Source organism: Squalius cephalus (assembly GCF_949319135.1).
Source record: "Squalius cephalus genome assembly, chromosome: 7".
In the NCBI taxonomy this organism is placed as follows: domain Eukaryota; kingdom Metazoa; phylum Chordata; class Actinopteri; order Cypriniformes; family Leuciscidae; genus Squalius; species Squalius cephalus.
The window spans coordinates 20,127,335-20,147,503 of NC_137128.1; the positions used below are offsets into that span (position 1 = coordinate 20,127,335).

General features: G+C 36.8%; 1 protein-coding gene across 2 annotated transcripts in view; it reads left to right on the plus strand.

Annotated features, from left to right (window-relative positions):
• The first annotated feature begins 14,990 nt into the window (after nt 1–14,990).
• Nucleotides 14,991–20,169, plus strand: part of LOC307160865 (3',5'-cyclic-AMP phosphodiesterase 4B-like) — a 46,451-nt gene continuing 41,272 nt past the window's right edge. For both annotated transcript variants that reach the window (XM_079875167.1, XM_079875166.1), the window contains exon 1: nt 14,991–15,109. In XM_079875167.1, coding sequence (XP_079731293.1) covers nt 15,068–15,109 — 42 coding nt within the window. In that variant the 5' untranslated portion in view covers nt 14,991–15,067. The remainder of the gene's footprint in view (nt 15,110–20,169) is intronic.

The window sequence follows — 20,169 nt, forward strand, 5'->3', positions numbered from 1 at the left end:
ATCTTGCAGTTGATGGAGATTTGTGGGATGCACATCCAGGGCATGAAGCTCCCGTTTCACCACATCCCAAAGATGCTCTATTGGGTTGAGATCTGGTGACTGTGGGGGCCATTTTAGTACAGTGAACTCATTGTCATGTTCAAGAAACCAATTTGAAATTATTCGAGCTTTGTGACATGGTGCATTATCCTGCTGGAAGTAGCCATCAGAGGATGGGTACATGGTGGTCATAAAGGGATGGACATGGTCAGAAACAATGCTCAGGTAGGCCGTGGCATTTAAAGGATGCCCAATTGGCACTAAGGGGCCTAAAGTGTGCCAAGAAAACATCCCCCACACCATTACACCACCACCACCAGCCTGCACAGTGGTAACAAGGCATGATGGATCCATGTTCTCATTCTGTTTACGCCAAATTCTGACTCTACCATCTGAATGTCTCAACAGAAATCGAGACTCATCAGACCAGGCAACATTTTTCCAGTCTTCAACTGTCCAATTTTGGTGAGCTCGTGCAAATTGTAGCCTCTTTTTCCTATTTGTAGTGGAGATGAGTGGTACCCGGTGGGGTCTTCTGCTGTTGTAGCCCATCCGCCTCAAGGTTGTGCGTGTTGTGGCTTCACAAATGCTTTGCTGCATACCTCGGTTGTAACGAGTGGTTATTTCAGTCAAAGTTGCTCTTCTATCAGCTTGAATTAGTAGGCCCATTCTCCTCTGACCTCTAGCATCAACAAGGCATTTTCGCCCACAGGACTGCCGCATACTGGATGTTTTTCCCTTTTCACACCATTCTTTGTAAACCCTAGAAATGGTTGTGCGTGAAAATCCCAGTAACTGATTGTGAAATACTCAGACCGGCCCGTCTGGCACCAACAACCATGCCACGCTCAAAATTGCTTAAATCACCTTTCTTTCCCATTCTGACATTCAGTTTGGAGTTCAGGAGATTGTCTTGACCAGGACCACACCCCTAAATGCATTGAATCAACTGCCATGTGATTGGTTGATTAGATAATTGCATTAATGAGAAATTGAACAGGTGTTCCTAATAATCCTTTAGGTGAGTGTATGTATATGCATAATATTGCATCTATTCTTAATACTAGATCACCCAATTTGCCAAATGAGTTAGAAAAGTACACATCATTTAAAAATAATATTCTATATCTAATATAAATAAGCCATTTTGCCCTCATGTAACTTTGGCATCTGTGAACATAACCGTACTACGGAGCCCCTAAAGGGACATGCTGGTGGAAAAAAAAGATATGGGACAAAAAATAAGTCAATGCTTTTGTGGTCTCTCGCAAATGTTTTGCGTCCCCCTGAGAAACTTTGCATTCGCTCACAAACCTTTTCAGTTCTTTACGAGAGAACCCAAAGTTTCTCGGGGGAATACAAAACTTTTGCCAGAGAATGCAAAAGCATTGAAATAGTTTTTTCCTCCCATCTCAGATTTTTTCCATCACAATATCCCTTTAGGGGCTCCATACCATTCCTAATAGGTAGTTTGTACCAAAATAAATACATTTCTGTCATGACAACTCTTGGAGTGTTTGGCATGGTAATGGATATGACAATGTTGATGTTTGGTCTTGGCAGAATAGATCTGCTATGCTGCTGCTGTTGTTATTGCTGCTACTGTGAGTAAGTAAGAGTAAGACATGCTGCTGCTGTACAAATTAACATACGTGAATTACCCGTAGCCGATCTATACAGGTGGAGCTGGGGAGGGTGGAGGGTTTTTGAAAGCACGCTACACTGCTACAACACTGACCATGAATGTTGAGCCGCGAGCTCATTGGCTACTGATACAGCAGGAATCAATCAGCTGTTCCCTATAGAGAATGATGTGATTACGAGTAGATTGAGTTAAGGACGTCTTAGTCTGAGCCATCTAGAATTTCATGACAGAACTTTGCATTAGTTTAAAAATCCAATAAGCAAAACCAGTATTAGTCATTTTGACTATTTTTATGCTAATTCTATGATGCTTTTGCATTCTTTTTTTAACCTTGAAGGCATCACTCCCTGTCGACAGTAGACCACATTAGATGAACACTTAAAATATCCAGACTTATCTTTACTATGCAAAATCCCAGGCATACTTTAATGTATTGCAAGGAAATGGCTAAAGTTTCAAAAATCTTCAATACTTTAATGATGGAGGGATTAAATGACACAGAAACCCAGGCTGAAGACAGGAAGACAGACCCATCCTGCTGAGTTGTGTGTTTCTCTGAGCGCTCCTTTTGTGCTCAGATTCAAATAAATAAATGAGTGGTCCGCAGACAGTGGCCCTAAAGGCGGCGGTGCCACTCGGTAATGACCTCCCCTGGGGAGTTCTGCTCTATTTTTAAGCGTGATCAAAGCGGCCAGACTGAATGATGATTAATAAAGAGGAGGAAGACTGTCTTCAGAGGTGTCCTGAAGCAGACAAGAATATCGGTGCATATTTTCAAATATTGATGCCTTAAAAATGATTTTCTAAATTCTACTTAAAGAGAGAAGTGGTATAGAAATGTTGCCGGGATTGTCAATCTGACAAGCATTTGAAATTCAACAGCATCATTCATAAGAGACGCATGATGTTTACTTTCAGAAAATATTAATGAATAAGCGTATTTAACTGGCAACTGCTAAGTCACTTGCATTCATGCCTCTAGTTTAGTTAGTTTCATAAATGATAATGCTCATAATTTGGAGACACTGGAGAGATACAGGATAGTTCTTCTAAAAATGGCAGTTTTTGTGGGTTAGGAAGGGCCCTCCAGTGGCCATGAATCTCATACCTCACAACCGTTGCCTGGAAACAGCCCGGTGATCCTCTGATATATTTATTTCATTCATTTACCAAATTTTACTCAATCTTTTTTTATTTAATTTTATAATTACTCAACAGGTAACACTGGCCCTGTGCATGACATCGCAGATGGTTTGGTCGCGCTTTTTTCCCCTTGTAAGTTTAGTGATGTGTCTCAAGCACAATATATAAAGCAACTTAGTGTACAGAGGCTGTATAGAGATGAATGCGCATATGGAAGATCATGCAAACATGACTGCGTGTTTTAATAGACACGGTTATGTCCTCGAATAGTCACTTTTAAGCTAATTTAACTTTTAATTTACAGTTTTTTTCAATCAGTTTCATTTTCATTTTTTTCTCTGAAAACAATAAGTTCAGATCTCTGTGTGATGGTGTAAGACATAATAGAATGTGTAAACATTAACAACAACTGAATTTTCAGTTTACATGTAACACATTTCTACAAAAATAAATGTGCTGTATAATAAAAAAAAAAATGTCCGGTCGCACTTAAGGTGTCCTTAACTATTATGTACTAACATTTAAATGAATCATTTGTTACAATGCACTTAATGTGCACATACCTGTTTTTGTACATTATACTTACATTTATAAAATACATGCCTGTATTTACAGCTGTAAATAAATATAGACTTACACTGTTCCTAACCATACCTGTATCCCACCTCAGCACAAGTGTTTTGGGTTACACCTAATTTTACAGTATGTGCACTTACTGTACTTACAGTGTACTTACCTAAGCAAGTACTGGGTAATATAAGGTAACTACTGTACATGGGTTCAGGTTGGGTTTAGAGGTATAGGTTCAGGGTTAGTACCTAGTTATTACCCTGTTATTGTAATTACTAATTAGTAGCCTACATAGTATGTACATGGGGAACAGGACTGTTTTGCAAAACAATATGAACACAATAACACTGTCCTTATTTTTTGATGTAAGTATAGTAAAGGACACCTAATATAAAGTATGAACAAATGTCCATTTTCTTTTTCTGTACTACAGTATACGACTTTTTCTTGTAGAATTTTAGCTACTGTTGAAATCTGAATCTAAATGCTCAGCGATACACAATAACATTCAGCTAGACAAAACTGGCATTCTTGTATAGTGTAGAAAACAGACCGCACAGTACCAATTAAAAAGTAGAAAACATGTGAAATTTGATTATAACAAATATTTCCATGGTGGAAAAAACATTAAACATTTTGACCAGTGTGGCTCACACAATGACAAAAACAATAACTAGTTTTTGTGACAATTGAGCTTACAGTTTAGAGGATGTTAAGAAAAATGTGCCCAAGCGATTAAGATAAACTGTAAATTTAGCCTAATACTTGTGAAAGACATGTTTGACAATACACTGCCTGGCCAAAAAATTGGATTTAAATAGGCAAATGCTTAAGAGTCTATGATTGGAAGAGGTGCATCAATGTTTGGTCAAGATCTTGTATTGACAATGCAAGAGTCCAGCACTCTGTAAAGTCTCCTCCAGCACATCCCAAAGGTCTGGATTCATGTGTGCCAATTCATGTGTGAAAATGATTCTTCATGCTCCCTCCCAACCATTCTTTCACAATTTTAGCCTGATGAATCTTGGCATTGTGATCCTGGAATATGAACAATTGGCCATGATGTATCTTACTACATGTTTGTTTAAGAAATTAAAAGCTATTAGGGTTAGAAGAACTGCTGCCAAACACATAACGCATGCTACAAAAATAATAATTACTGCAATAATGATCCAATCACAGACTCTTAAGCATTTCCCTATTTAAATCGGGTAGTGTATGTTCCTGGTGAGGGCAAAAGAGAGTTGTGACAGGCAGCGTAAAACTCATATCTTAAATAAATAATCATATATTGAAAGGAAGGATGAAGAACAGACAGAAAGAAAAAAGATAGATAGATAGATAGATAGATAGATAGATAGATAGATAGATAGATAGATAGATAGATAGATAGCATAAAGAACATGAACCAATCCGCAGTCTCCCTTAATGCCTGTGATTCTTTGTTTTCTGGTTTCTTTCATCTTCTCCATTATCGTTCAATTGGAGGGAATAGGGGTGTCAGGAGGATCACAGCACACCGTCAATGCCAGAGTCCCAGAGAGGAGGAGGATGGGGAGGAGGAGGAGGAGGGTTGTCCCATCCGCTGGTGATGGGTGACCACTTGCAATAGGATAGGAGGGGTTTACGGAAAGGTCTGTTTTATTTGCTCTCACGCCGTTTGTATTCGTTCATCGGCGACTATCATCTCGAAACGACTGCGCATGCATATAAGGTAAGTTTGCACGGGTCTCTCGGTCTCGCGGGCTATTGTTCGTTGCATACAACCGTGCACTAGTTCGTGCACTTCATTGACAAAGGAGAACATTACATTGTCGCTTTCTAAGCATTTTGACTTACGACTTGAATCGCCTCGCGATCATCGTGACTGTGTAGGCAGATGTAAGTTGCTAGTTGCATCCGTTAACGTGATATCGGTCGTTCATGTATGTAAGAGTGATCTGTTAAAGTGCCAATACAATTCTATTAAATGACGAAATATCTGGGCTATATGAAAATCCCAGGCCATTTGAAGTTCATCTCGTTTGGTCTAATGAAGACGACCCGTTCAAAAGGTGCACAAGGCACGCGCAGGTTGTCAGTGAATCGTGAAGGTGTTTTGGGAGATGTCATGTTATTGAATATTTTTAACTGACATACGGTTGTTTTATCTTTAAAACAACGCTTTTTAATGTTTAGGACCACCGATTTGTGAATTTTATTAATTAACTCGATGAACTTTATTGCCAGATACCCTTTTCACTGTTTGTTCTGGGAAAAGTGTGATCATCATCCGATCTCATGAATATTAATTGACGTTATACAAATTTCATGGACATGCTATCAGACTAATACAACTGCGTTGCTGTGTTGAATATATGCACAATAAGTCAACGTGGTTCTTTCATCTATTTCTTCTATCATCTGCCTTAAATCCAATGAGCAGCCTATTGTATTCGCACTTATGGAGGAATATGGAATATTGTTCTTAAAGTTGTGTATACCACATTACTTTACTTATTACATTGCTATGCATTTGAAGAATTAACTTTTTCATGCAGTTTGGCATATAGAGATGACTTGATTTATCGACTCCACTTGGACTTAATGTTCAATTTCAAACTATTATATTAAAAATAGCCTTTCTGTGTGACGGCTTGCCCAATGGAAAATTCAATGATGTAGGATGTAGGGAATGTAGCCTTGAATAATAATTCCTGTTTACTCTTGAAATTTTCTATTGACTTTTTTTGTGTGTGCAGGAAATAGATCTAGTATTCGCTGCCACCTTGTAACCTAATAGGACAAATAAAAATGTATCTCACACCACGCTATCTTCTCCCCACCAACCCCATGCAGCTCCCATTCTCATTTCCTCCAGCTCTGTCTCTCCATCTCTTACCCTGACATACATATTGTACATGGTTCAATACTGTATTCTGCCATTCATTAGAAGTATTGGACATCATTACATGTACTGTATACTGGACCTGTTAGACATCATACCAATTAAAAAAGAACAGCTCATAGATGCAAACAAAAATAACAACCCTTTGGTTCCCCAAGTGCTCTGAAGATGTTAGTTTATTGTTCAACAATAAAACCTAAAAACAACATTCCTTGAAAATCAGATATTGGTCCCATCTATAACCAAAAAAATAACCAAATGGGAAGCGTTAAGGGAACCGCTCAAATGCCCGTGTTATATCGCTATTTTGTTTTCAGGCAAGATTGATGAAAACGCAAATTTTAGTCCTCAAAATGTTCTGGGAATGTTAGTTTATGATCCTAAAAAGCCCAGAAAGAATGTTAGATATTGGTTTCACCCCAAAAAATAACCAAATGGGAACCGTACATTAATTGGGAACAGCTCATATTGTTGTATATTTTGTTTTCAGGTAAGATCGATGCAAACACAACAAACTTTGGCCCCCGAAATGATCTGGAAGTGTTAGTTTAAGGTTCTAAAAAACCTAAAAAGAACATTCTTAGAACGTTAGATATTTGGTCCACCCAAAAAATAACCAAATGGAACCTTATAGTAATGTTAGGGGAACAGCTCATATGCCCTTATATATTGTATATTTTGTTTGCAGGCTAGATCGATGCAAAAACAAATGTTGGTCCCCTAAACGTTCTCGGAATGTTAGTTTATAGTTCTAAAAAAACTACGAATGTTCTTAGAATGTTAGATAAAAATAAAAAAAACTGAGTGCAATACACTAACATCAGGAGAACAGCTCATGTTGTATATTTTGTTTTCAGGCAAGATCAATGAAAACACAAGTAACATATTTTGGTCCCCAAAATGTTATATGAATGTTAGTTTAAAAACCTAAAAAGAATGTTCTTAAAATGTTAGATAATGGTTCCACTCCAACATAAATAACCAAATGGAAACCGTACACGAACATTAGTGAAATGTTCCATGGAAAGTGTTCTTTTGGCCCCCTTGAGGTGAAGAAAAAAAAAGAAGAAAAAAAAACATCCATCCCAATCAAATAACAGTTGCAGGTTTTAACTGGGACGTGTTTTTAAGATCTAATTGTCTGAAGTTTATGTATAAACATCGGGCAGTGCATTTATCTGAAATGACCTTTTGAGCTATCATTCCCCAATTTGTTTTGCTTTGTGTTACATGATGGACTGTCCGTTTCTTACATGTAATTATGTAATTCTTACATAACTGCCGAATCAATAGACAATGACATGGTACAAATCAAATTTATTAAGAGAAACAAAGAGTTGGCAAACCCAGTGGCTGTTTGTTTTGTAATGAGTTGTTGCAATGTGCCAGTGAATTGTATAGTTCACATAGACAGTGATGTTAAATAATTATACTGAGCATTGTGAGTACATTAATGAGTACGCATCGCATAGCGTGACATTGTGTTGTCCTGAGATTGTTTACAGCACAGAGCCAATGATTGTCCTGCAGGCCAGTGAGAGACATCAGCTAATCTGTTTGTGATTGCCTTTGCCCACAGGATATTACAGTTAGTCAGGGGCTTCAACAGGGGGTCCATGTTGGGATTGTAAACAAATCTCAAACAAAAATTTTTTTTTGGGGGGGGGGGGGGGGGGGGGGGGGGGGGGGATGGGGGGGGGGGATGGGGGGGTGCACAATAAAAGTTGCTGAAAGTTAAGCTTTGCTATCACAGGGGAAAAATACATTTTAAAAATTAAATATATTAAATAGAAAACAGTTATTTTAAATTGTAATGTTTGTACTGTTTTTGATTTAAACAAAAAAGCATGGCTTTTTTCAAAAACATAAAACATTGATATCAACCTCAAACTTTTAAACAGTAGTGTAAATTCACACGTTTATGGTTCTGAGTGTGTGTACATAAAAAAAAAAACATTATTTTAATTATTTAATATTATTTCTATCCACCAAGGAGTTTTTGCACCCGACCCCCAACCCCTTCAATTGGGATTAATGTTTTTTGGGGTTTTTTTCAGGTCAGGAATCACAAAAGTTTTAAATAGTTTGTGAAGCTTGATAACAATTATAGAAATGCTGCTTAATGGTTACATTACTGTCCAAAAGGTTGGTGTCAGTAAGATTTTGAAATATTTTTGAAAGAAGTATTTTATGTCCACCAGGGATGCATTTATTTGATATAGTAAAAAATAAAGTAGAACAGACATAGTGTGAAATATTATCATTTATATTAAATGTTTTCTATTATTCCTGTGATTCAAAGCTGAATTTCCATCATCATTACTCCAGTCGTCAGTGTCACATGATCCTTCAGAAAGCATTCTAATATGATGATTTGCTTCTCAAGAAACATTTCTTATTATTATCAGTTGAAAACAGTTGTGCTGCTTAATATTTTGGTGGAAACAGGGATACATTTTTCAGGATTCTTTGAAGTATAGAAATTTTGGCAATACTTGAAATAGAAATAGAAAAAATAGAATTTTTTGTAACATTATAAATGTCTTCACTGCCATTTTGAACAATTTAATGAATGCTAGCTGAATAAAAGTATATTAATTAAAGGACGAAATAAATAAATGAAAGAAAAAAAACAGATAACAGGTTTACATAAAATAGTTTTATTTGTTGATCACTTTATTGTGTCTTGTCTGCACATAACGTTAGTCTATTTTTCCAAAAATATGAAACGATTTTTATTCAGCTCCCAAATGGTTGAACTAAAATAGCAATTGGATACATTATCTCTTGATGTATAGACATCTTTGTTAAATAATGTGAGGAAGTTGGGCAGTGACACCATAGTTTTTACTATGGGTGCAATAGATTGATTTTACTGGTTAATTGGACCAGATTGAACCGATATCGATACCGATACCTTGACTTCGAAACCGGTTCCTGATCGATATTTTTTTCGACACCAATTTTGTGAAATGTAACAAATACAATAGTTACGATAACAAATCTGTGCCTCGTTGTTATTACATCCAGTTTCATCCTGGAATCAATTTAACAGGCTAATAGTTTGCTCCATGTTGGGTGTGGAAATCATTGAGTAATTCATGGTGTAATAAAGAGTGTTGGCTTCTTAATTGTTCTCTTAAGTCTTGACATGTCATTACATTTTATACGAGGTTAAAGATGGCCACGTTGCTATAGTTACAGGGGTCGCCGTCACGCTAAGTGGCGAACCAGTAGTGTTGTTTTGAAATGATGTTTTCAGGGTTCAGTGTAACTCGCATTACATTAGGAATGGAGTCGGTTGTATTGTCAGTGTCACACTCATTTAATGCAGGTAATTGTTTTGGAAATTAAAAACCCTGCTTCTCAGAGCTTGTCTTGAATTAAAATGGTTGGCAGAAAAAAATTCAACTGAAGAAGTAACAAATCTCTGAGACTGTACATCTGTAAATATTTTGCTCTCCTCCATACATAAATATTAATGCCAGGACACATTATTTTATCGACCAAGTAAACATAACCCTTGCTTCAATTCAGATCAGTGGTGGGACAGGAGGTGGATATAAACAAGCGCTGGTTCTGGTAAAAATATTGTGGAGCTGGTGAGCACCATGGAGTCTTTGTTTCAGCTCAGATAACATATTGCGCCTGACTCAATACACAATACACGTCTGTATTGTGGATACAGAACACAAAATGTGAACTTTTGGTGTCCACTGTCCAGCTATGGATTTTCTGAGACAAGGCAACTGTACTGCTTAAAGTGAAATCAAAACATCACAAACTACATGTTGTGTTAGCAATACTGACTAACATGACCAGTTTTGATGGCTTTATATTAGATGTTATATTCAGTATAGGTGGTGGCTGGAGAAATTAAAATCTAAAATATAGATAATCACATCCCAGCTTACCTGTTCCTTTCCCTTTACATGATTACACAGTTCATACCTGCGTAAAATACATTTCCACCTAATTGAATCAATCACCCTATGTTCTGTTGTAATTCAGCATAAACTTATCTTTTATCTTAGGAAAATCTGTCCAACAAATTGAGTACCACCACTAAATTAGAAACTGAAAAATAAGAAAGTGTGGAGCAGAAATGTAAATTGGCTAATCAAGGTTCTGCACAAGAGGCCAGGCAATCATTTTTCACTAGAGCATAAAAACGCCATGCAAGTGAGATAGAATCCATCAAGACCTCATTACTTATATCCCCGACCAAAAACTTCAAGTAGGCTACTTTATTTGGGTTGGAAAAGGCTAATAAAAGGCAAACAGTATATTGTTGATGATTTAGGCCATCTGTCTGTATTATGAAACCCTGAATTTTATTGAAGGTAATGATGCACATGATAATGTAGAAAAACCAAGTCAATTTACTTGTGAAAGGGTTGGTTGACCACTCAATTTAATGTAATACTGTATAGTGTAACTTGCTGGGGATCAAACCAGAGGCTCTCAAGCAAACGTCCAAAGGGGCCTCAAGATATAAAACAAAAATTAAAGTAATAACTAACTAAAAATCATTAACAACTGTTGAAGAACCAGGGTTCCTATGGTCTTGCAAATCCTGGATAATTTTATGTTTAAAAGTTTCATTTTAAAAGTGTGATTTGGAAAAGTTTTGTTAATTGTTAAAATTGTTAAAAATACACATTTTCCTAGTAATGCCGAGCTCAAAGATTTAAAATTTACATTTTTAAATATTGGTCACACTTTAGTTTAAGGATCCAGTTCTCACTATACAGTATAATATGGTGATGCAGAATAAGGCATTAATATGTGATTTATACGTACTAATAAACAGCCAATATCCTAGTAATATGCATGCTAATAAAAAACTAGTTAATATAGTGAGAAATGTACTCTAAACTAAAGTGTGACCAAAATATTTTATTAAAATAATTTTTTAAAAGGTTGAGAACCACTGCCTTAGACAAATAAACAACATATTTCCCCATAGTTTTAATTCGATTATGTCATTCGCAATGCCAAAAGCTGGAACTTTTCACTTTTTGTATCATTCTGCTCGTCTGTGTTTGCTCGCTGCCGACAGACTGTCAGTCTGTCTATTAGGCCTAATGGTTGGAATTTTTCAGTGAGTCCTTCTTATATTGTTACATCAGTAGATGTCTTTATGAGTGAGCCATTGAATCATTCATTCAACCAATTCATTAAAAAAAATACTGATTCATTCCCGAAAATAAACTTTGGTGAAGTAGTTATTGAATCATTCACTTGATTTGTACAAAAACACTGACCTGGTGTCACGGTTCTGTTGCAGCTTCGTTTGGAGCTGTTTTAGTTAGCGGAGCAAAAACAAATGAAGTACTGTAACTAGCAATTGTGTGTCTAAATGTAAGTTACAGAATATTAACTTCATGTTTAATGAACTGTTGTATAAAAGCATTATCAATCAGCACAATCGTGCTGCCTTCTTGTTACTCCAATGACCCAAGGTGTCATTGCTAATTATAACTATGCTTTCGAATTATTAACGGAGGCTCTGACTCATCTATTGAACGAGCACAACACACAAGAGATTCTTTGTCACTTACACTCCTTTGTTATCTAATACTTGCAGGAGTGTGTTATAGCCGTATATCAGCTGTGCTTTTGCTCATGTGATATTGCTTTAAAAAGACTTATCTTAGTAGGAGTAGCTTTAATCCTATCATCTTGCCTTGTTACAAATCAGTAAATCATAATGTCATAAAAATGTCATAAATCAGTATGGTTGCAGCCCAAAATAGATCAAGTCAAGGTCAGGTAAGTTTTTCGAACATTCAAGCATGAAAACCTATACTAGTAGACCCCCAAAACAAAATGAAGACTTTGTAAAAGGGCATAATAGGCCCTCTTTATTTATGAAATTGTGCAAAAAGAATGCAGGTAAAATATAGTACAGGCAAAAGAAGTATTCCCATGCCTTTTTTGGTTAAAATAAATGATGCTTGGAAAAAGGTTAATGTTTAAGCTGGACAGGGATCTCAAAGGCAGGGGACAGAGCCATCTGGTGTGGCTCAGGAACACAAAGTCATACAGTGTTCCAGTCAGACTTCTGATCTCAGTGCCAATTATGAGACATTGTTATGGCACCGTTTGAAGACTGTGATTCACTGTCATTATCTGACTAACCTAAACTTGAAGAAATCTGCTACAAGGATAGGCAGATATTATTAACAAACTATTGTATATGCAACGATTGCAAGTAACCCAATATTAGTGTAACAATTTTTCTCAACCATATTAGTCTATTTCTTCCTGTTCTATTTCTATTATAAAAGCAAACCAAAATAAGATAATTGAGAAGTGATTGTATAAACATGTCCCACATGGCACCCTAAACACTCGTGGTCTTCCTACGAGTCCGCACTTCCGTGACGTAGCGCCGCTTTGACCGTCGGGAAGAAGTCTGCTTAGGAGCTTGCATCAGTGCGGGTTCAGCAAAAGTGTGCATCTCGACCGCATAGGGGGCGCTCTTGAGCACCCTTCTGAAACCTAAAATAACTAGGCCCTGTCCCAAATGGCAAAATTTATATGCACTTTTGGTCCTGTGGACTTACAATGGCTGCCGCGCGCGCGTGTCCGTTAAGTCCATGAGACTGTAGGGTGTCCCATGTGTCATTTTAGGTTTCAGAAAAGCCATTGTAAGTCCACAAGACCGAAAGTGCTTATGAAGCGTGCCATTTGGAACAGGGCCGTAGTCTACCTAGAGCCAGCATTTGTGGAGTCCGTGGGCTTTGGTAAATCACAGAAAGATCAAAAGGATGCTTATGAGCCAAAAGGGACACCCTACGGTCTCATGGACTTAAAGGGATACTCCACTTTTTTTGAAAATAGGCTCATTTTACAACTCCCCCAGAGTTAAACAGTTGAGTTTTACCGTTTTTTCGAATCCATTCAGCCGAGTTTCTGATATTTAGAAGAATATCAGTAACCAGACAGTTTCTGGTCTCATTGACTTCCATAGTAGGAAAAAAAATATACTATGGAAGTCAATGAGACCAGAAACTGTCTGGTTACTGATATTCTTCTAAATATCAGAAACTCGGCTGAATGGATTCGAAAACGGTAAAACTCAACTGTTTAACTCTGGGGGAGTTGTAAAATGAGCCTATTTCCAAAAAAAGTGGAGTATCCCTTTAATGGAAACATGTAAATGTTATTGCAAGAGCACATGTGCAGATTAGGTGCACAGAGAAAAATGTATACATATATAAATATAGGGACCATGACCATAACGGGACCATGTTTTCCATCATACCTGAAATTAAGTTAGCTAAATTAAACTAGCTAAATTAACTAACTAGTCAGCTTTATAATTTCCTAGCTGGATTGCTTAAAGTTGTTTATGGTTAACTAGCTTGCTAAGATCAGGGAAAGTTACCAGACATTAGACATCTGCTGGGCCTAGTTTTTCCAAAATAAAAAATATATAAATGCTTGCATCATTATGAAATTTTATTTGCAACGTTTTGATCAATCGACCTTCCTCAGACTTACAACACACACATGAATTAAAAATAACATTTCTAAAAAAAAATGAATTTATATTGGACTTTTCTCCGATGCACATCTATATTTACTGTTTTGGCACACCTGTTCAAAAGATATATGATCAGATTTTGGTTATCGAATGGTTGTAAAAAAAAAAAAAAGCATTCAGGTTTCTGAAATTGGATCATGCAAGTCTAGTTTTTGTTCTAGTTCAAACCATCAGTATCTGTTGTGTCGAAGAGATCGTCTGATCCTGGATAGCAAAACGTGGGATATTCAAATCCAGATTATATTGATCCAGATTAAACTTTTTGAACAACTGGGCACTAAAGATGCAATATATAGGGTATTTGCTCATGTGCAAATTGGTTGTAAAATGGTGCTTGACGGGTGGTCCATTTACTTTTCATCTGTAATGGCATCATTTAACACCCAATGTGCGATTTTCAATATGTTGTCAGATTACAGTTACTGACATTAATTAGAAGCTTTTAAAAAAAAAAAAAAAAATGTATCAATACATGGGTCTGCTTGCCTTTGTGCAACAGTAAAGAGCCTAAAATAGAATAAACACCCATTATAATCAGCAAAGCTTTCTACACTCAGTTCTGTTGATTATAATGGGTGTCATTATCCTATTTCTCTGAGCAATCCAGTGCTGTTTCATCGAGCTGCTGTTTTGCAGTATAGATATGGTTCAGATTGTACCGAGCTCTAAAGAACTTTCCACCAATGTAAGAGAGACAAGCAATTTATCGAAACATGAGGACAGGTGCTATCATGTGCAAACAAACAAGAATAAGTTTGGTGTCAGTCAGTGTACAAATATTGAACACCCAAAATGTTATTTTATTATTAAAAATATATTTATTTTGAGTTTGTTTTTTTGTATTTCAGTAAACGAATCTAAACAAACCTACAATGTACAATGAAACTGTGTGCTATTTTGTATTTTTGAATGAAGTCAATGTGAAATACAGTATCATATTTTAGAACTATTCTTGTGAGATAGTACGCCCTTGTGTTTATAATTTGATGTTTATTTGGTTTTTATTGTCTTGCAGTTTCATGTTATTTAACACAAGAACTGAATAGCAAAACTGACAATAGTGACTTTTAATTTGTAAATTGGCTTAGTGGAGGGTTTGATGAAGAATTATGCTAATGATTTTTTTTTCTTCTTCTGGCTACAGTTCACAGCAGAAGTCCATTTGTATGCCGGCGGAGAGTCCCAGGAGACAAAAGAACCTTCTGAGCTGTAGCTGTCGGCTGAGAATATGAGGAAGAGCCGGAGTGTTTTGGCAGTGACACCTATTGATGTGAGACATTTTACTGTTGTGCTTAAGCATGAATAGAAGATGATGCTACGCAGTGCTTTTTCTGTCTTCTTCACTCCAACACACACAGAGGCCAATGCTATTTAGACGTTTAGCTAAATCACTTGATGGTTTTTGCCCTTTGTTAACTTATACAGGTACAGTATGTTACATGAAGAGATACAGCTAGGTTTTCTGTGCAATAATATGTTATGCTCTTCGATTTCAAGAGAAAGAACTAAAACAATCAACAAGCTCTAGGCAAGCATGACCACAAGAACATAAACAACCAATTAAGTACACACACACACACCCACACACGCATACACATATTATTAATAGCTATTTATGAGGGACATGGAAAGAGATGGCAGGCACCATAAAACCTTAACAGAGAAGGACAGAACAGAGATGAAAAAAAGCAATCATTTGTGTTATTCATGTTTTTAATTACCTGAACTCTGCTGGTTAGGCTTGTCGTTTTACAGTCTTTTAATTCTAATTTACATAAATTATATTATTTACACTCTGTTTAAAGGAGGTGTTTCTTCCCCTTAGTATTTCATCTACATTTATGGTTAGGCAAAGTCATCGTAGATACAAAGAAACTGCATTCACTACCCAGTTTACTTCCAAAATGTCGGTGGAACTTTTTTCTTTTGTCCTTCAGGAATTGATTAGATTAGGAAAAGTGCTCCCTAATGTTAATAGAATGTTTGTTCATCTGGTCTTTAATTATGTTCTTAAAACATTAGCACAAAAACATTATTTATACAACATTTATGGAACGTTTTTTTAAAGTCCCCCTGTAGTCAATAATTTTATCTCGTAAAACTCCTCTTTGATCACCAAAATGACATATTTAAGCGTTTTTTCCTTGAAAAAATGTCTTCATGCCTTAAGATAGCTTGATTGTAACTCTACACCCTTGCCTCATTTAGTATACGCTGGTTCTATGAATATGCAAATTAGCCCGCCTCCACTGGCCCCACGCCAGCTCAGAGATCCACTCGTTGATGGTCACACATTGACGTGATTGGTTACAAGGTATGTGACGTCAGAAACACCAGCGATTTCAAACAGTGTTTTTGAGACCGTGTCTTTGGTTCACTGCAGTTTTAAGGGGAAAATACTCAGCCATGGTGCTGACTTATGAATTTGCACATTGTTTGTCTTAAACCATATTAAAAACACCACATAAACAACATTAAAAACTTGATTTTCACCACAGGGGGACTTTAAACGTTTTAGTTGGATGTTCGTCTAGCATTTTTTAAACGTTACTACTTGTTTCAGAATGTTCAGAGAACATTCATAAGTAATGTTCCCATAATGTGTGCAAAATGATTAAATGGAATTTTACCTTAATGCTCTCATAACCAAGAAAACATTCAGAAATAGAATTTTCATCAATTAAAGGGAACATTAGCAAAACGTTTAAAAGAACATGGGTCTCTATGACAGTTATTCAGGTTGGAGTGGAGGACTTGAGTGATTTTGGTAGATTGCAAAGACAATTTTTTTTCTTTGGAAAAATGTGCAATAATAAATTGTTTACAATAGGACCCAATACATTTTTGGAGTAAATTTGGTCAAAAGTGATTTCATGTTGACTTTATTATGCAGAGGATACTGCATTGATTCCTCAGAATGTTAAAACTGTCACTCAGTGATGCTTTCAAGACATTGCTCTGTTTATTTAAATAACCCAGAGCTTCTGGCTCAACCCATGGTCTTTGAAACAGAACAACCGGTTTGTCTGAAAAATGATTGATGTGACTGTAGGTTTGGTGGAAGCAGCACTGAAAGTGTTTGTGTAAACGGTTATTTATTCTCCTTCTGGTGTAGCATTAATCACACAGAAATGACATACATGACCTTTAAAAAAAGTTGTACTCAGTATTAACATTGTTCATTTGAGGTAGCTTTCAGCAAAGCCTTTTGGAGATGGAGAATTCATGAACATCCACAAAGTTCTGGATTAGGTTACTGTATATAGAGGAACAGTACCTTCACTTGTTTGCAAGTATGTGCACAATAAAGGGAAGTAATGAGGCTGGTATTGATTGTCGGAAAAGGCTATTCTCACCCTTTTTCGCTATCACTCAATGAAAGCTTGACCCTCACCTCTCCTGCCTATGATTAACATCCACATCTTCATTGAAATCCTTCTCTAGAACAAGTGCATCTGATTAGAGTGGAGGCTGAGTTTGAGCTTTTCTGCCACTCAGATGTAGAAAGACTGCAAATTTTTTTTTAAACATACACACTATTCATACTGCGTTTATAGGACTTTATACAATCGTTCCAGGGCAACCATGAGGCTTTCTAATGTACCGCCTGTATTATGATGGTGGTTATCATGGTTATCAGTACAATAAGGAAAATAGCTAATTTGGGAAGTTCCAGTTGAGCTTACTGAAGTATAGAGTATATAAGTCAAGTCAACTCACATTTATTTGTATAGCGCTTTATACAATAGAATTGGTTTCAAAGCAGTTTCACAGTAATAAACAGGAAAACAAAAGTGTTAATGTTGCAAAATTCATCATGAAACAAATTCAATTTCAGCTGTAAAGCAGCTTTACCGAAGACAATAGTGTCATTATTCAGCTCATTTTAGTTCAGTGTTGATTCAGTTCAGTTCAATAACAGTGCAAACTTAATCAGTTATGAAATTATTAACATTAAAATCATATCACTTTATGAAATATAAAGTTATAACTTGTAAAATATACAGGTACCATATATACTGTAGGTACCATCCTGTAAAATCTGAAACATTGTCAACAAAAAAAACTGCCAGTTTTTTTACTATAAATTTAACAGGACATTTTTACAGTGTATATGTAACAGGGATCTAAATATTTTTTCACCGTATTATTTGTTAACTGCAGCAGTGGACATTTTCACAGCTGGACAAACAGGTCACATGTCTGCCGCGAGCTGTATTTGTCCAATCAATGTTATTGACATTTTAAATATGCAAAAATAGAACAGAAGTCCAATGTACGATGAGAAATCATTTTAAGTGTGTCAAGCCAATGTGATATTACGAAATATAGCTCAGATTCCCTTTTTTGATTGAAATGAACCACTAATAATAATAATATGAGCTACTTACGAAATTTGTATTTCAAAAAGCACACAATTATTTGTTAATTTCTCACTTGATACATATTGAACCATTAGTAGTCTGGTTTTACAGTTCTGTGAATGTGAGGCAGAAGGGTGTGCGCTGTGACTCTCACATGACCGCAGGAAGAGGACATGCTGCCCATCTGTTTCTCTAAGCTACAGAAGAGAGTCTGTTCTGTCTCTAAGGGATTTATTGACTTGTGCATTTACTGTTTCCCCAAACTGCAGGGCATAAAGTAACACCATTATTCCACTCTTAATGGGCAGCCAAATTTTTTCCACTTTAAATACTTGAAGTGGATTTTGTGAAGTCCAAAGGAAGCCAAGCATTGGTTTTCTCCAGTTGTATCCAAACCCTCAGCGAGACCAGACTCTATCCTCCCCTCTTGAAACACTGGCTGTGCGTGTTTACTGACAAGCCCTGTTGCTTAACCCTCAATCAAACTCATTATTAAAGGAGTCAGAGTGGTTGCCAAGGTAACTGATCCTCCCAGCGATCGTCCGGTCTCTGGACATAGTGTTCATGTATATCTCTATTTTTCTTTTATGTATTTGTTTACTTATTTATTAGATCAATGCCTATTGGCAGTGTTACCCTTCACCATGTTCCTCTCAATTTAACCAATGGAAATTTCTCATTTTCTCTCTCGTCCTCAATGTTGCTCTCATTCAATCCAGAGCATAGAAGCCTTCAGGGCTTTAATGCTGTCTGAACTGAGAAGGCATCACTTGTATTGCATTGGCTCCACTGTTTGTAACATCTGGAAAGCGTGACATGATTATTAGATGATACTTCATGCACTTCTCATGGGAGTCCCCTTTCCTTTCAATTAATTTCCCCTCCATTAATTGGGCCTTCTCATTTATATGAAGTCATTTTTCCCATGGCCTTCTAATGTGTGTGTATTTTTTAATGCTTAAAGCAGCAGTCTGTAAACTTTTTGGGTTAAAAATTATCCAAAATACATTTTTGAGCAAGTACATAACCAGCCAGTGTTCAAAACTATCTGCTTGCCTTAGCTCGATTCAAAACGGTAAGCTTGTAATGATGTTTTTAATTCCAGTGGTACTGGTGGATTTCCGTGGGAAATTCGAGCATGTCTTTGCGTCATTTCGTCACATCTGCACACATAAAGAAGAGTCTCGACTAGTAGGATATATTGCGTGTGAGGATGTTGGAGGTGGAGATTTATAGCCTTTTCTCACAGCACTTGATATAATTAAACTTATCAATTTGATGGCAGATCCAGAAAGGTTCAAATGACAATCACCAGTGACAACTGGAGATTCACCCATTCTAAAAAGACTTCGGACTCCGGAGTGGCTACAGAACAAAAGAGACTGCAACCGGGCCCATGCCAAAACAAGGATAATTATCGGAAGGGCATTAAATGTAGTCACGCAATGCTGATGTTGTTAACATTAACAGTTTGAGAACAAAGTATAATTTGCACGGTTTGACGTGATATGATAAGCGATCGTTAGATTCAATCAATGCGATTTACTGCAATGCTTTTTTCCCTTAGTTGGTCAGAACAAAAGTGGATGTTACTTTTTCAGATGACATTTTCCGGTGAAAATTCTTATGTTGGTCATACTTCCAAAAAGTAGAATCTGTGATTGCGAATGACAGTATCCACACCGGCGCGGTGACTGATAGCCGCACATTCTCCTCAAAGCATTAATTCATCCGCGTTGTGCCGTGCCGAGGCACAACCCACGTAAAGTTGATAATTCCACAAATAACTGCAATTGCAGATTTCGAACAATCGGGTGAGAAGGATACCGGGTGGGAACATCCAGGTAATTCACAGAGACAGACTGAGGAGGAGAGAGTTCAGGGGTGGGAACTGGCTCTGTGGTCCACAAATCAAAAAGCCAGCGCTCCTCTACTGGCTCTGGGGTGGACTGCTCTGTCAGCACTG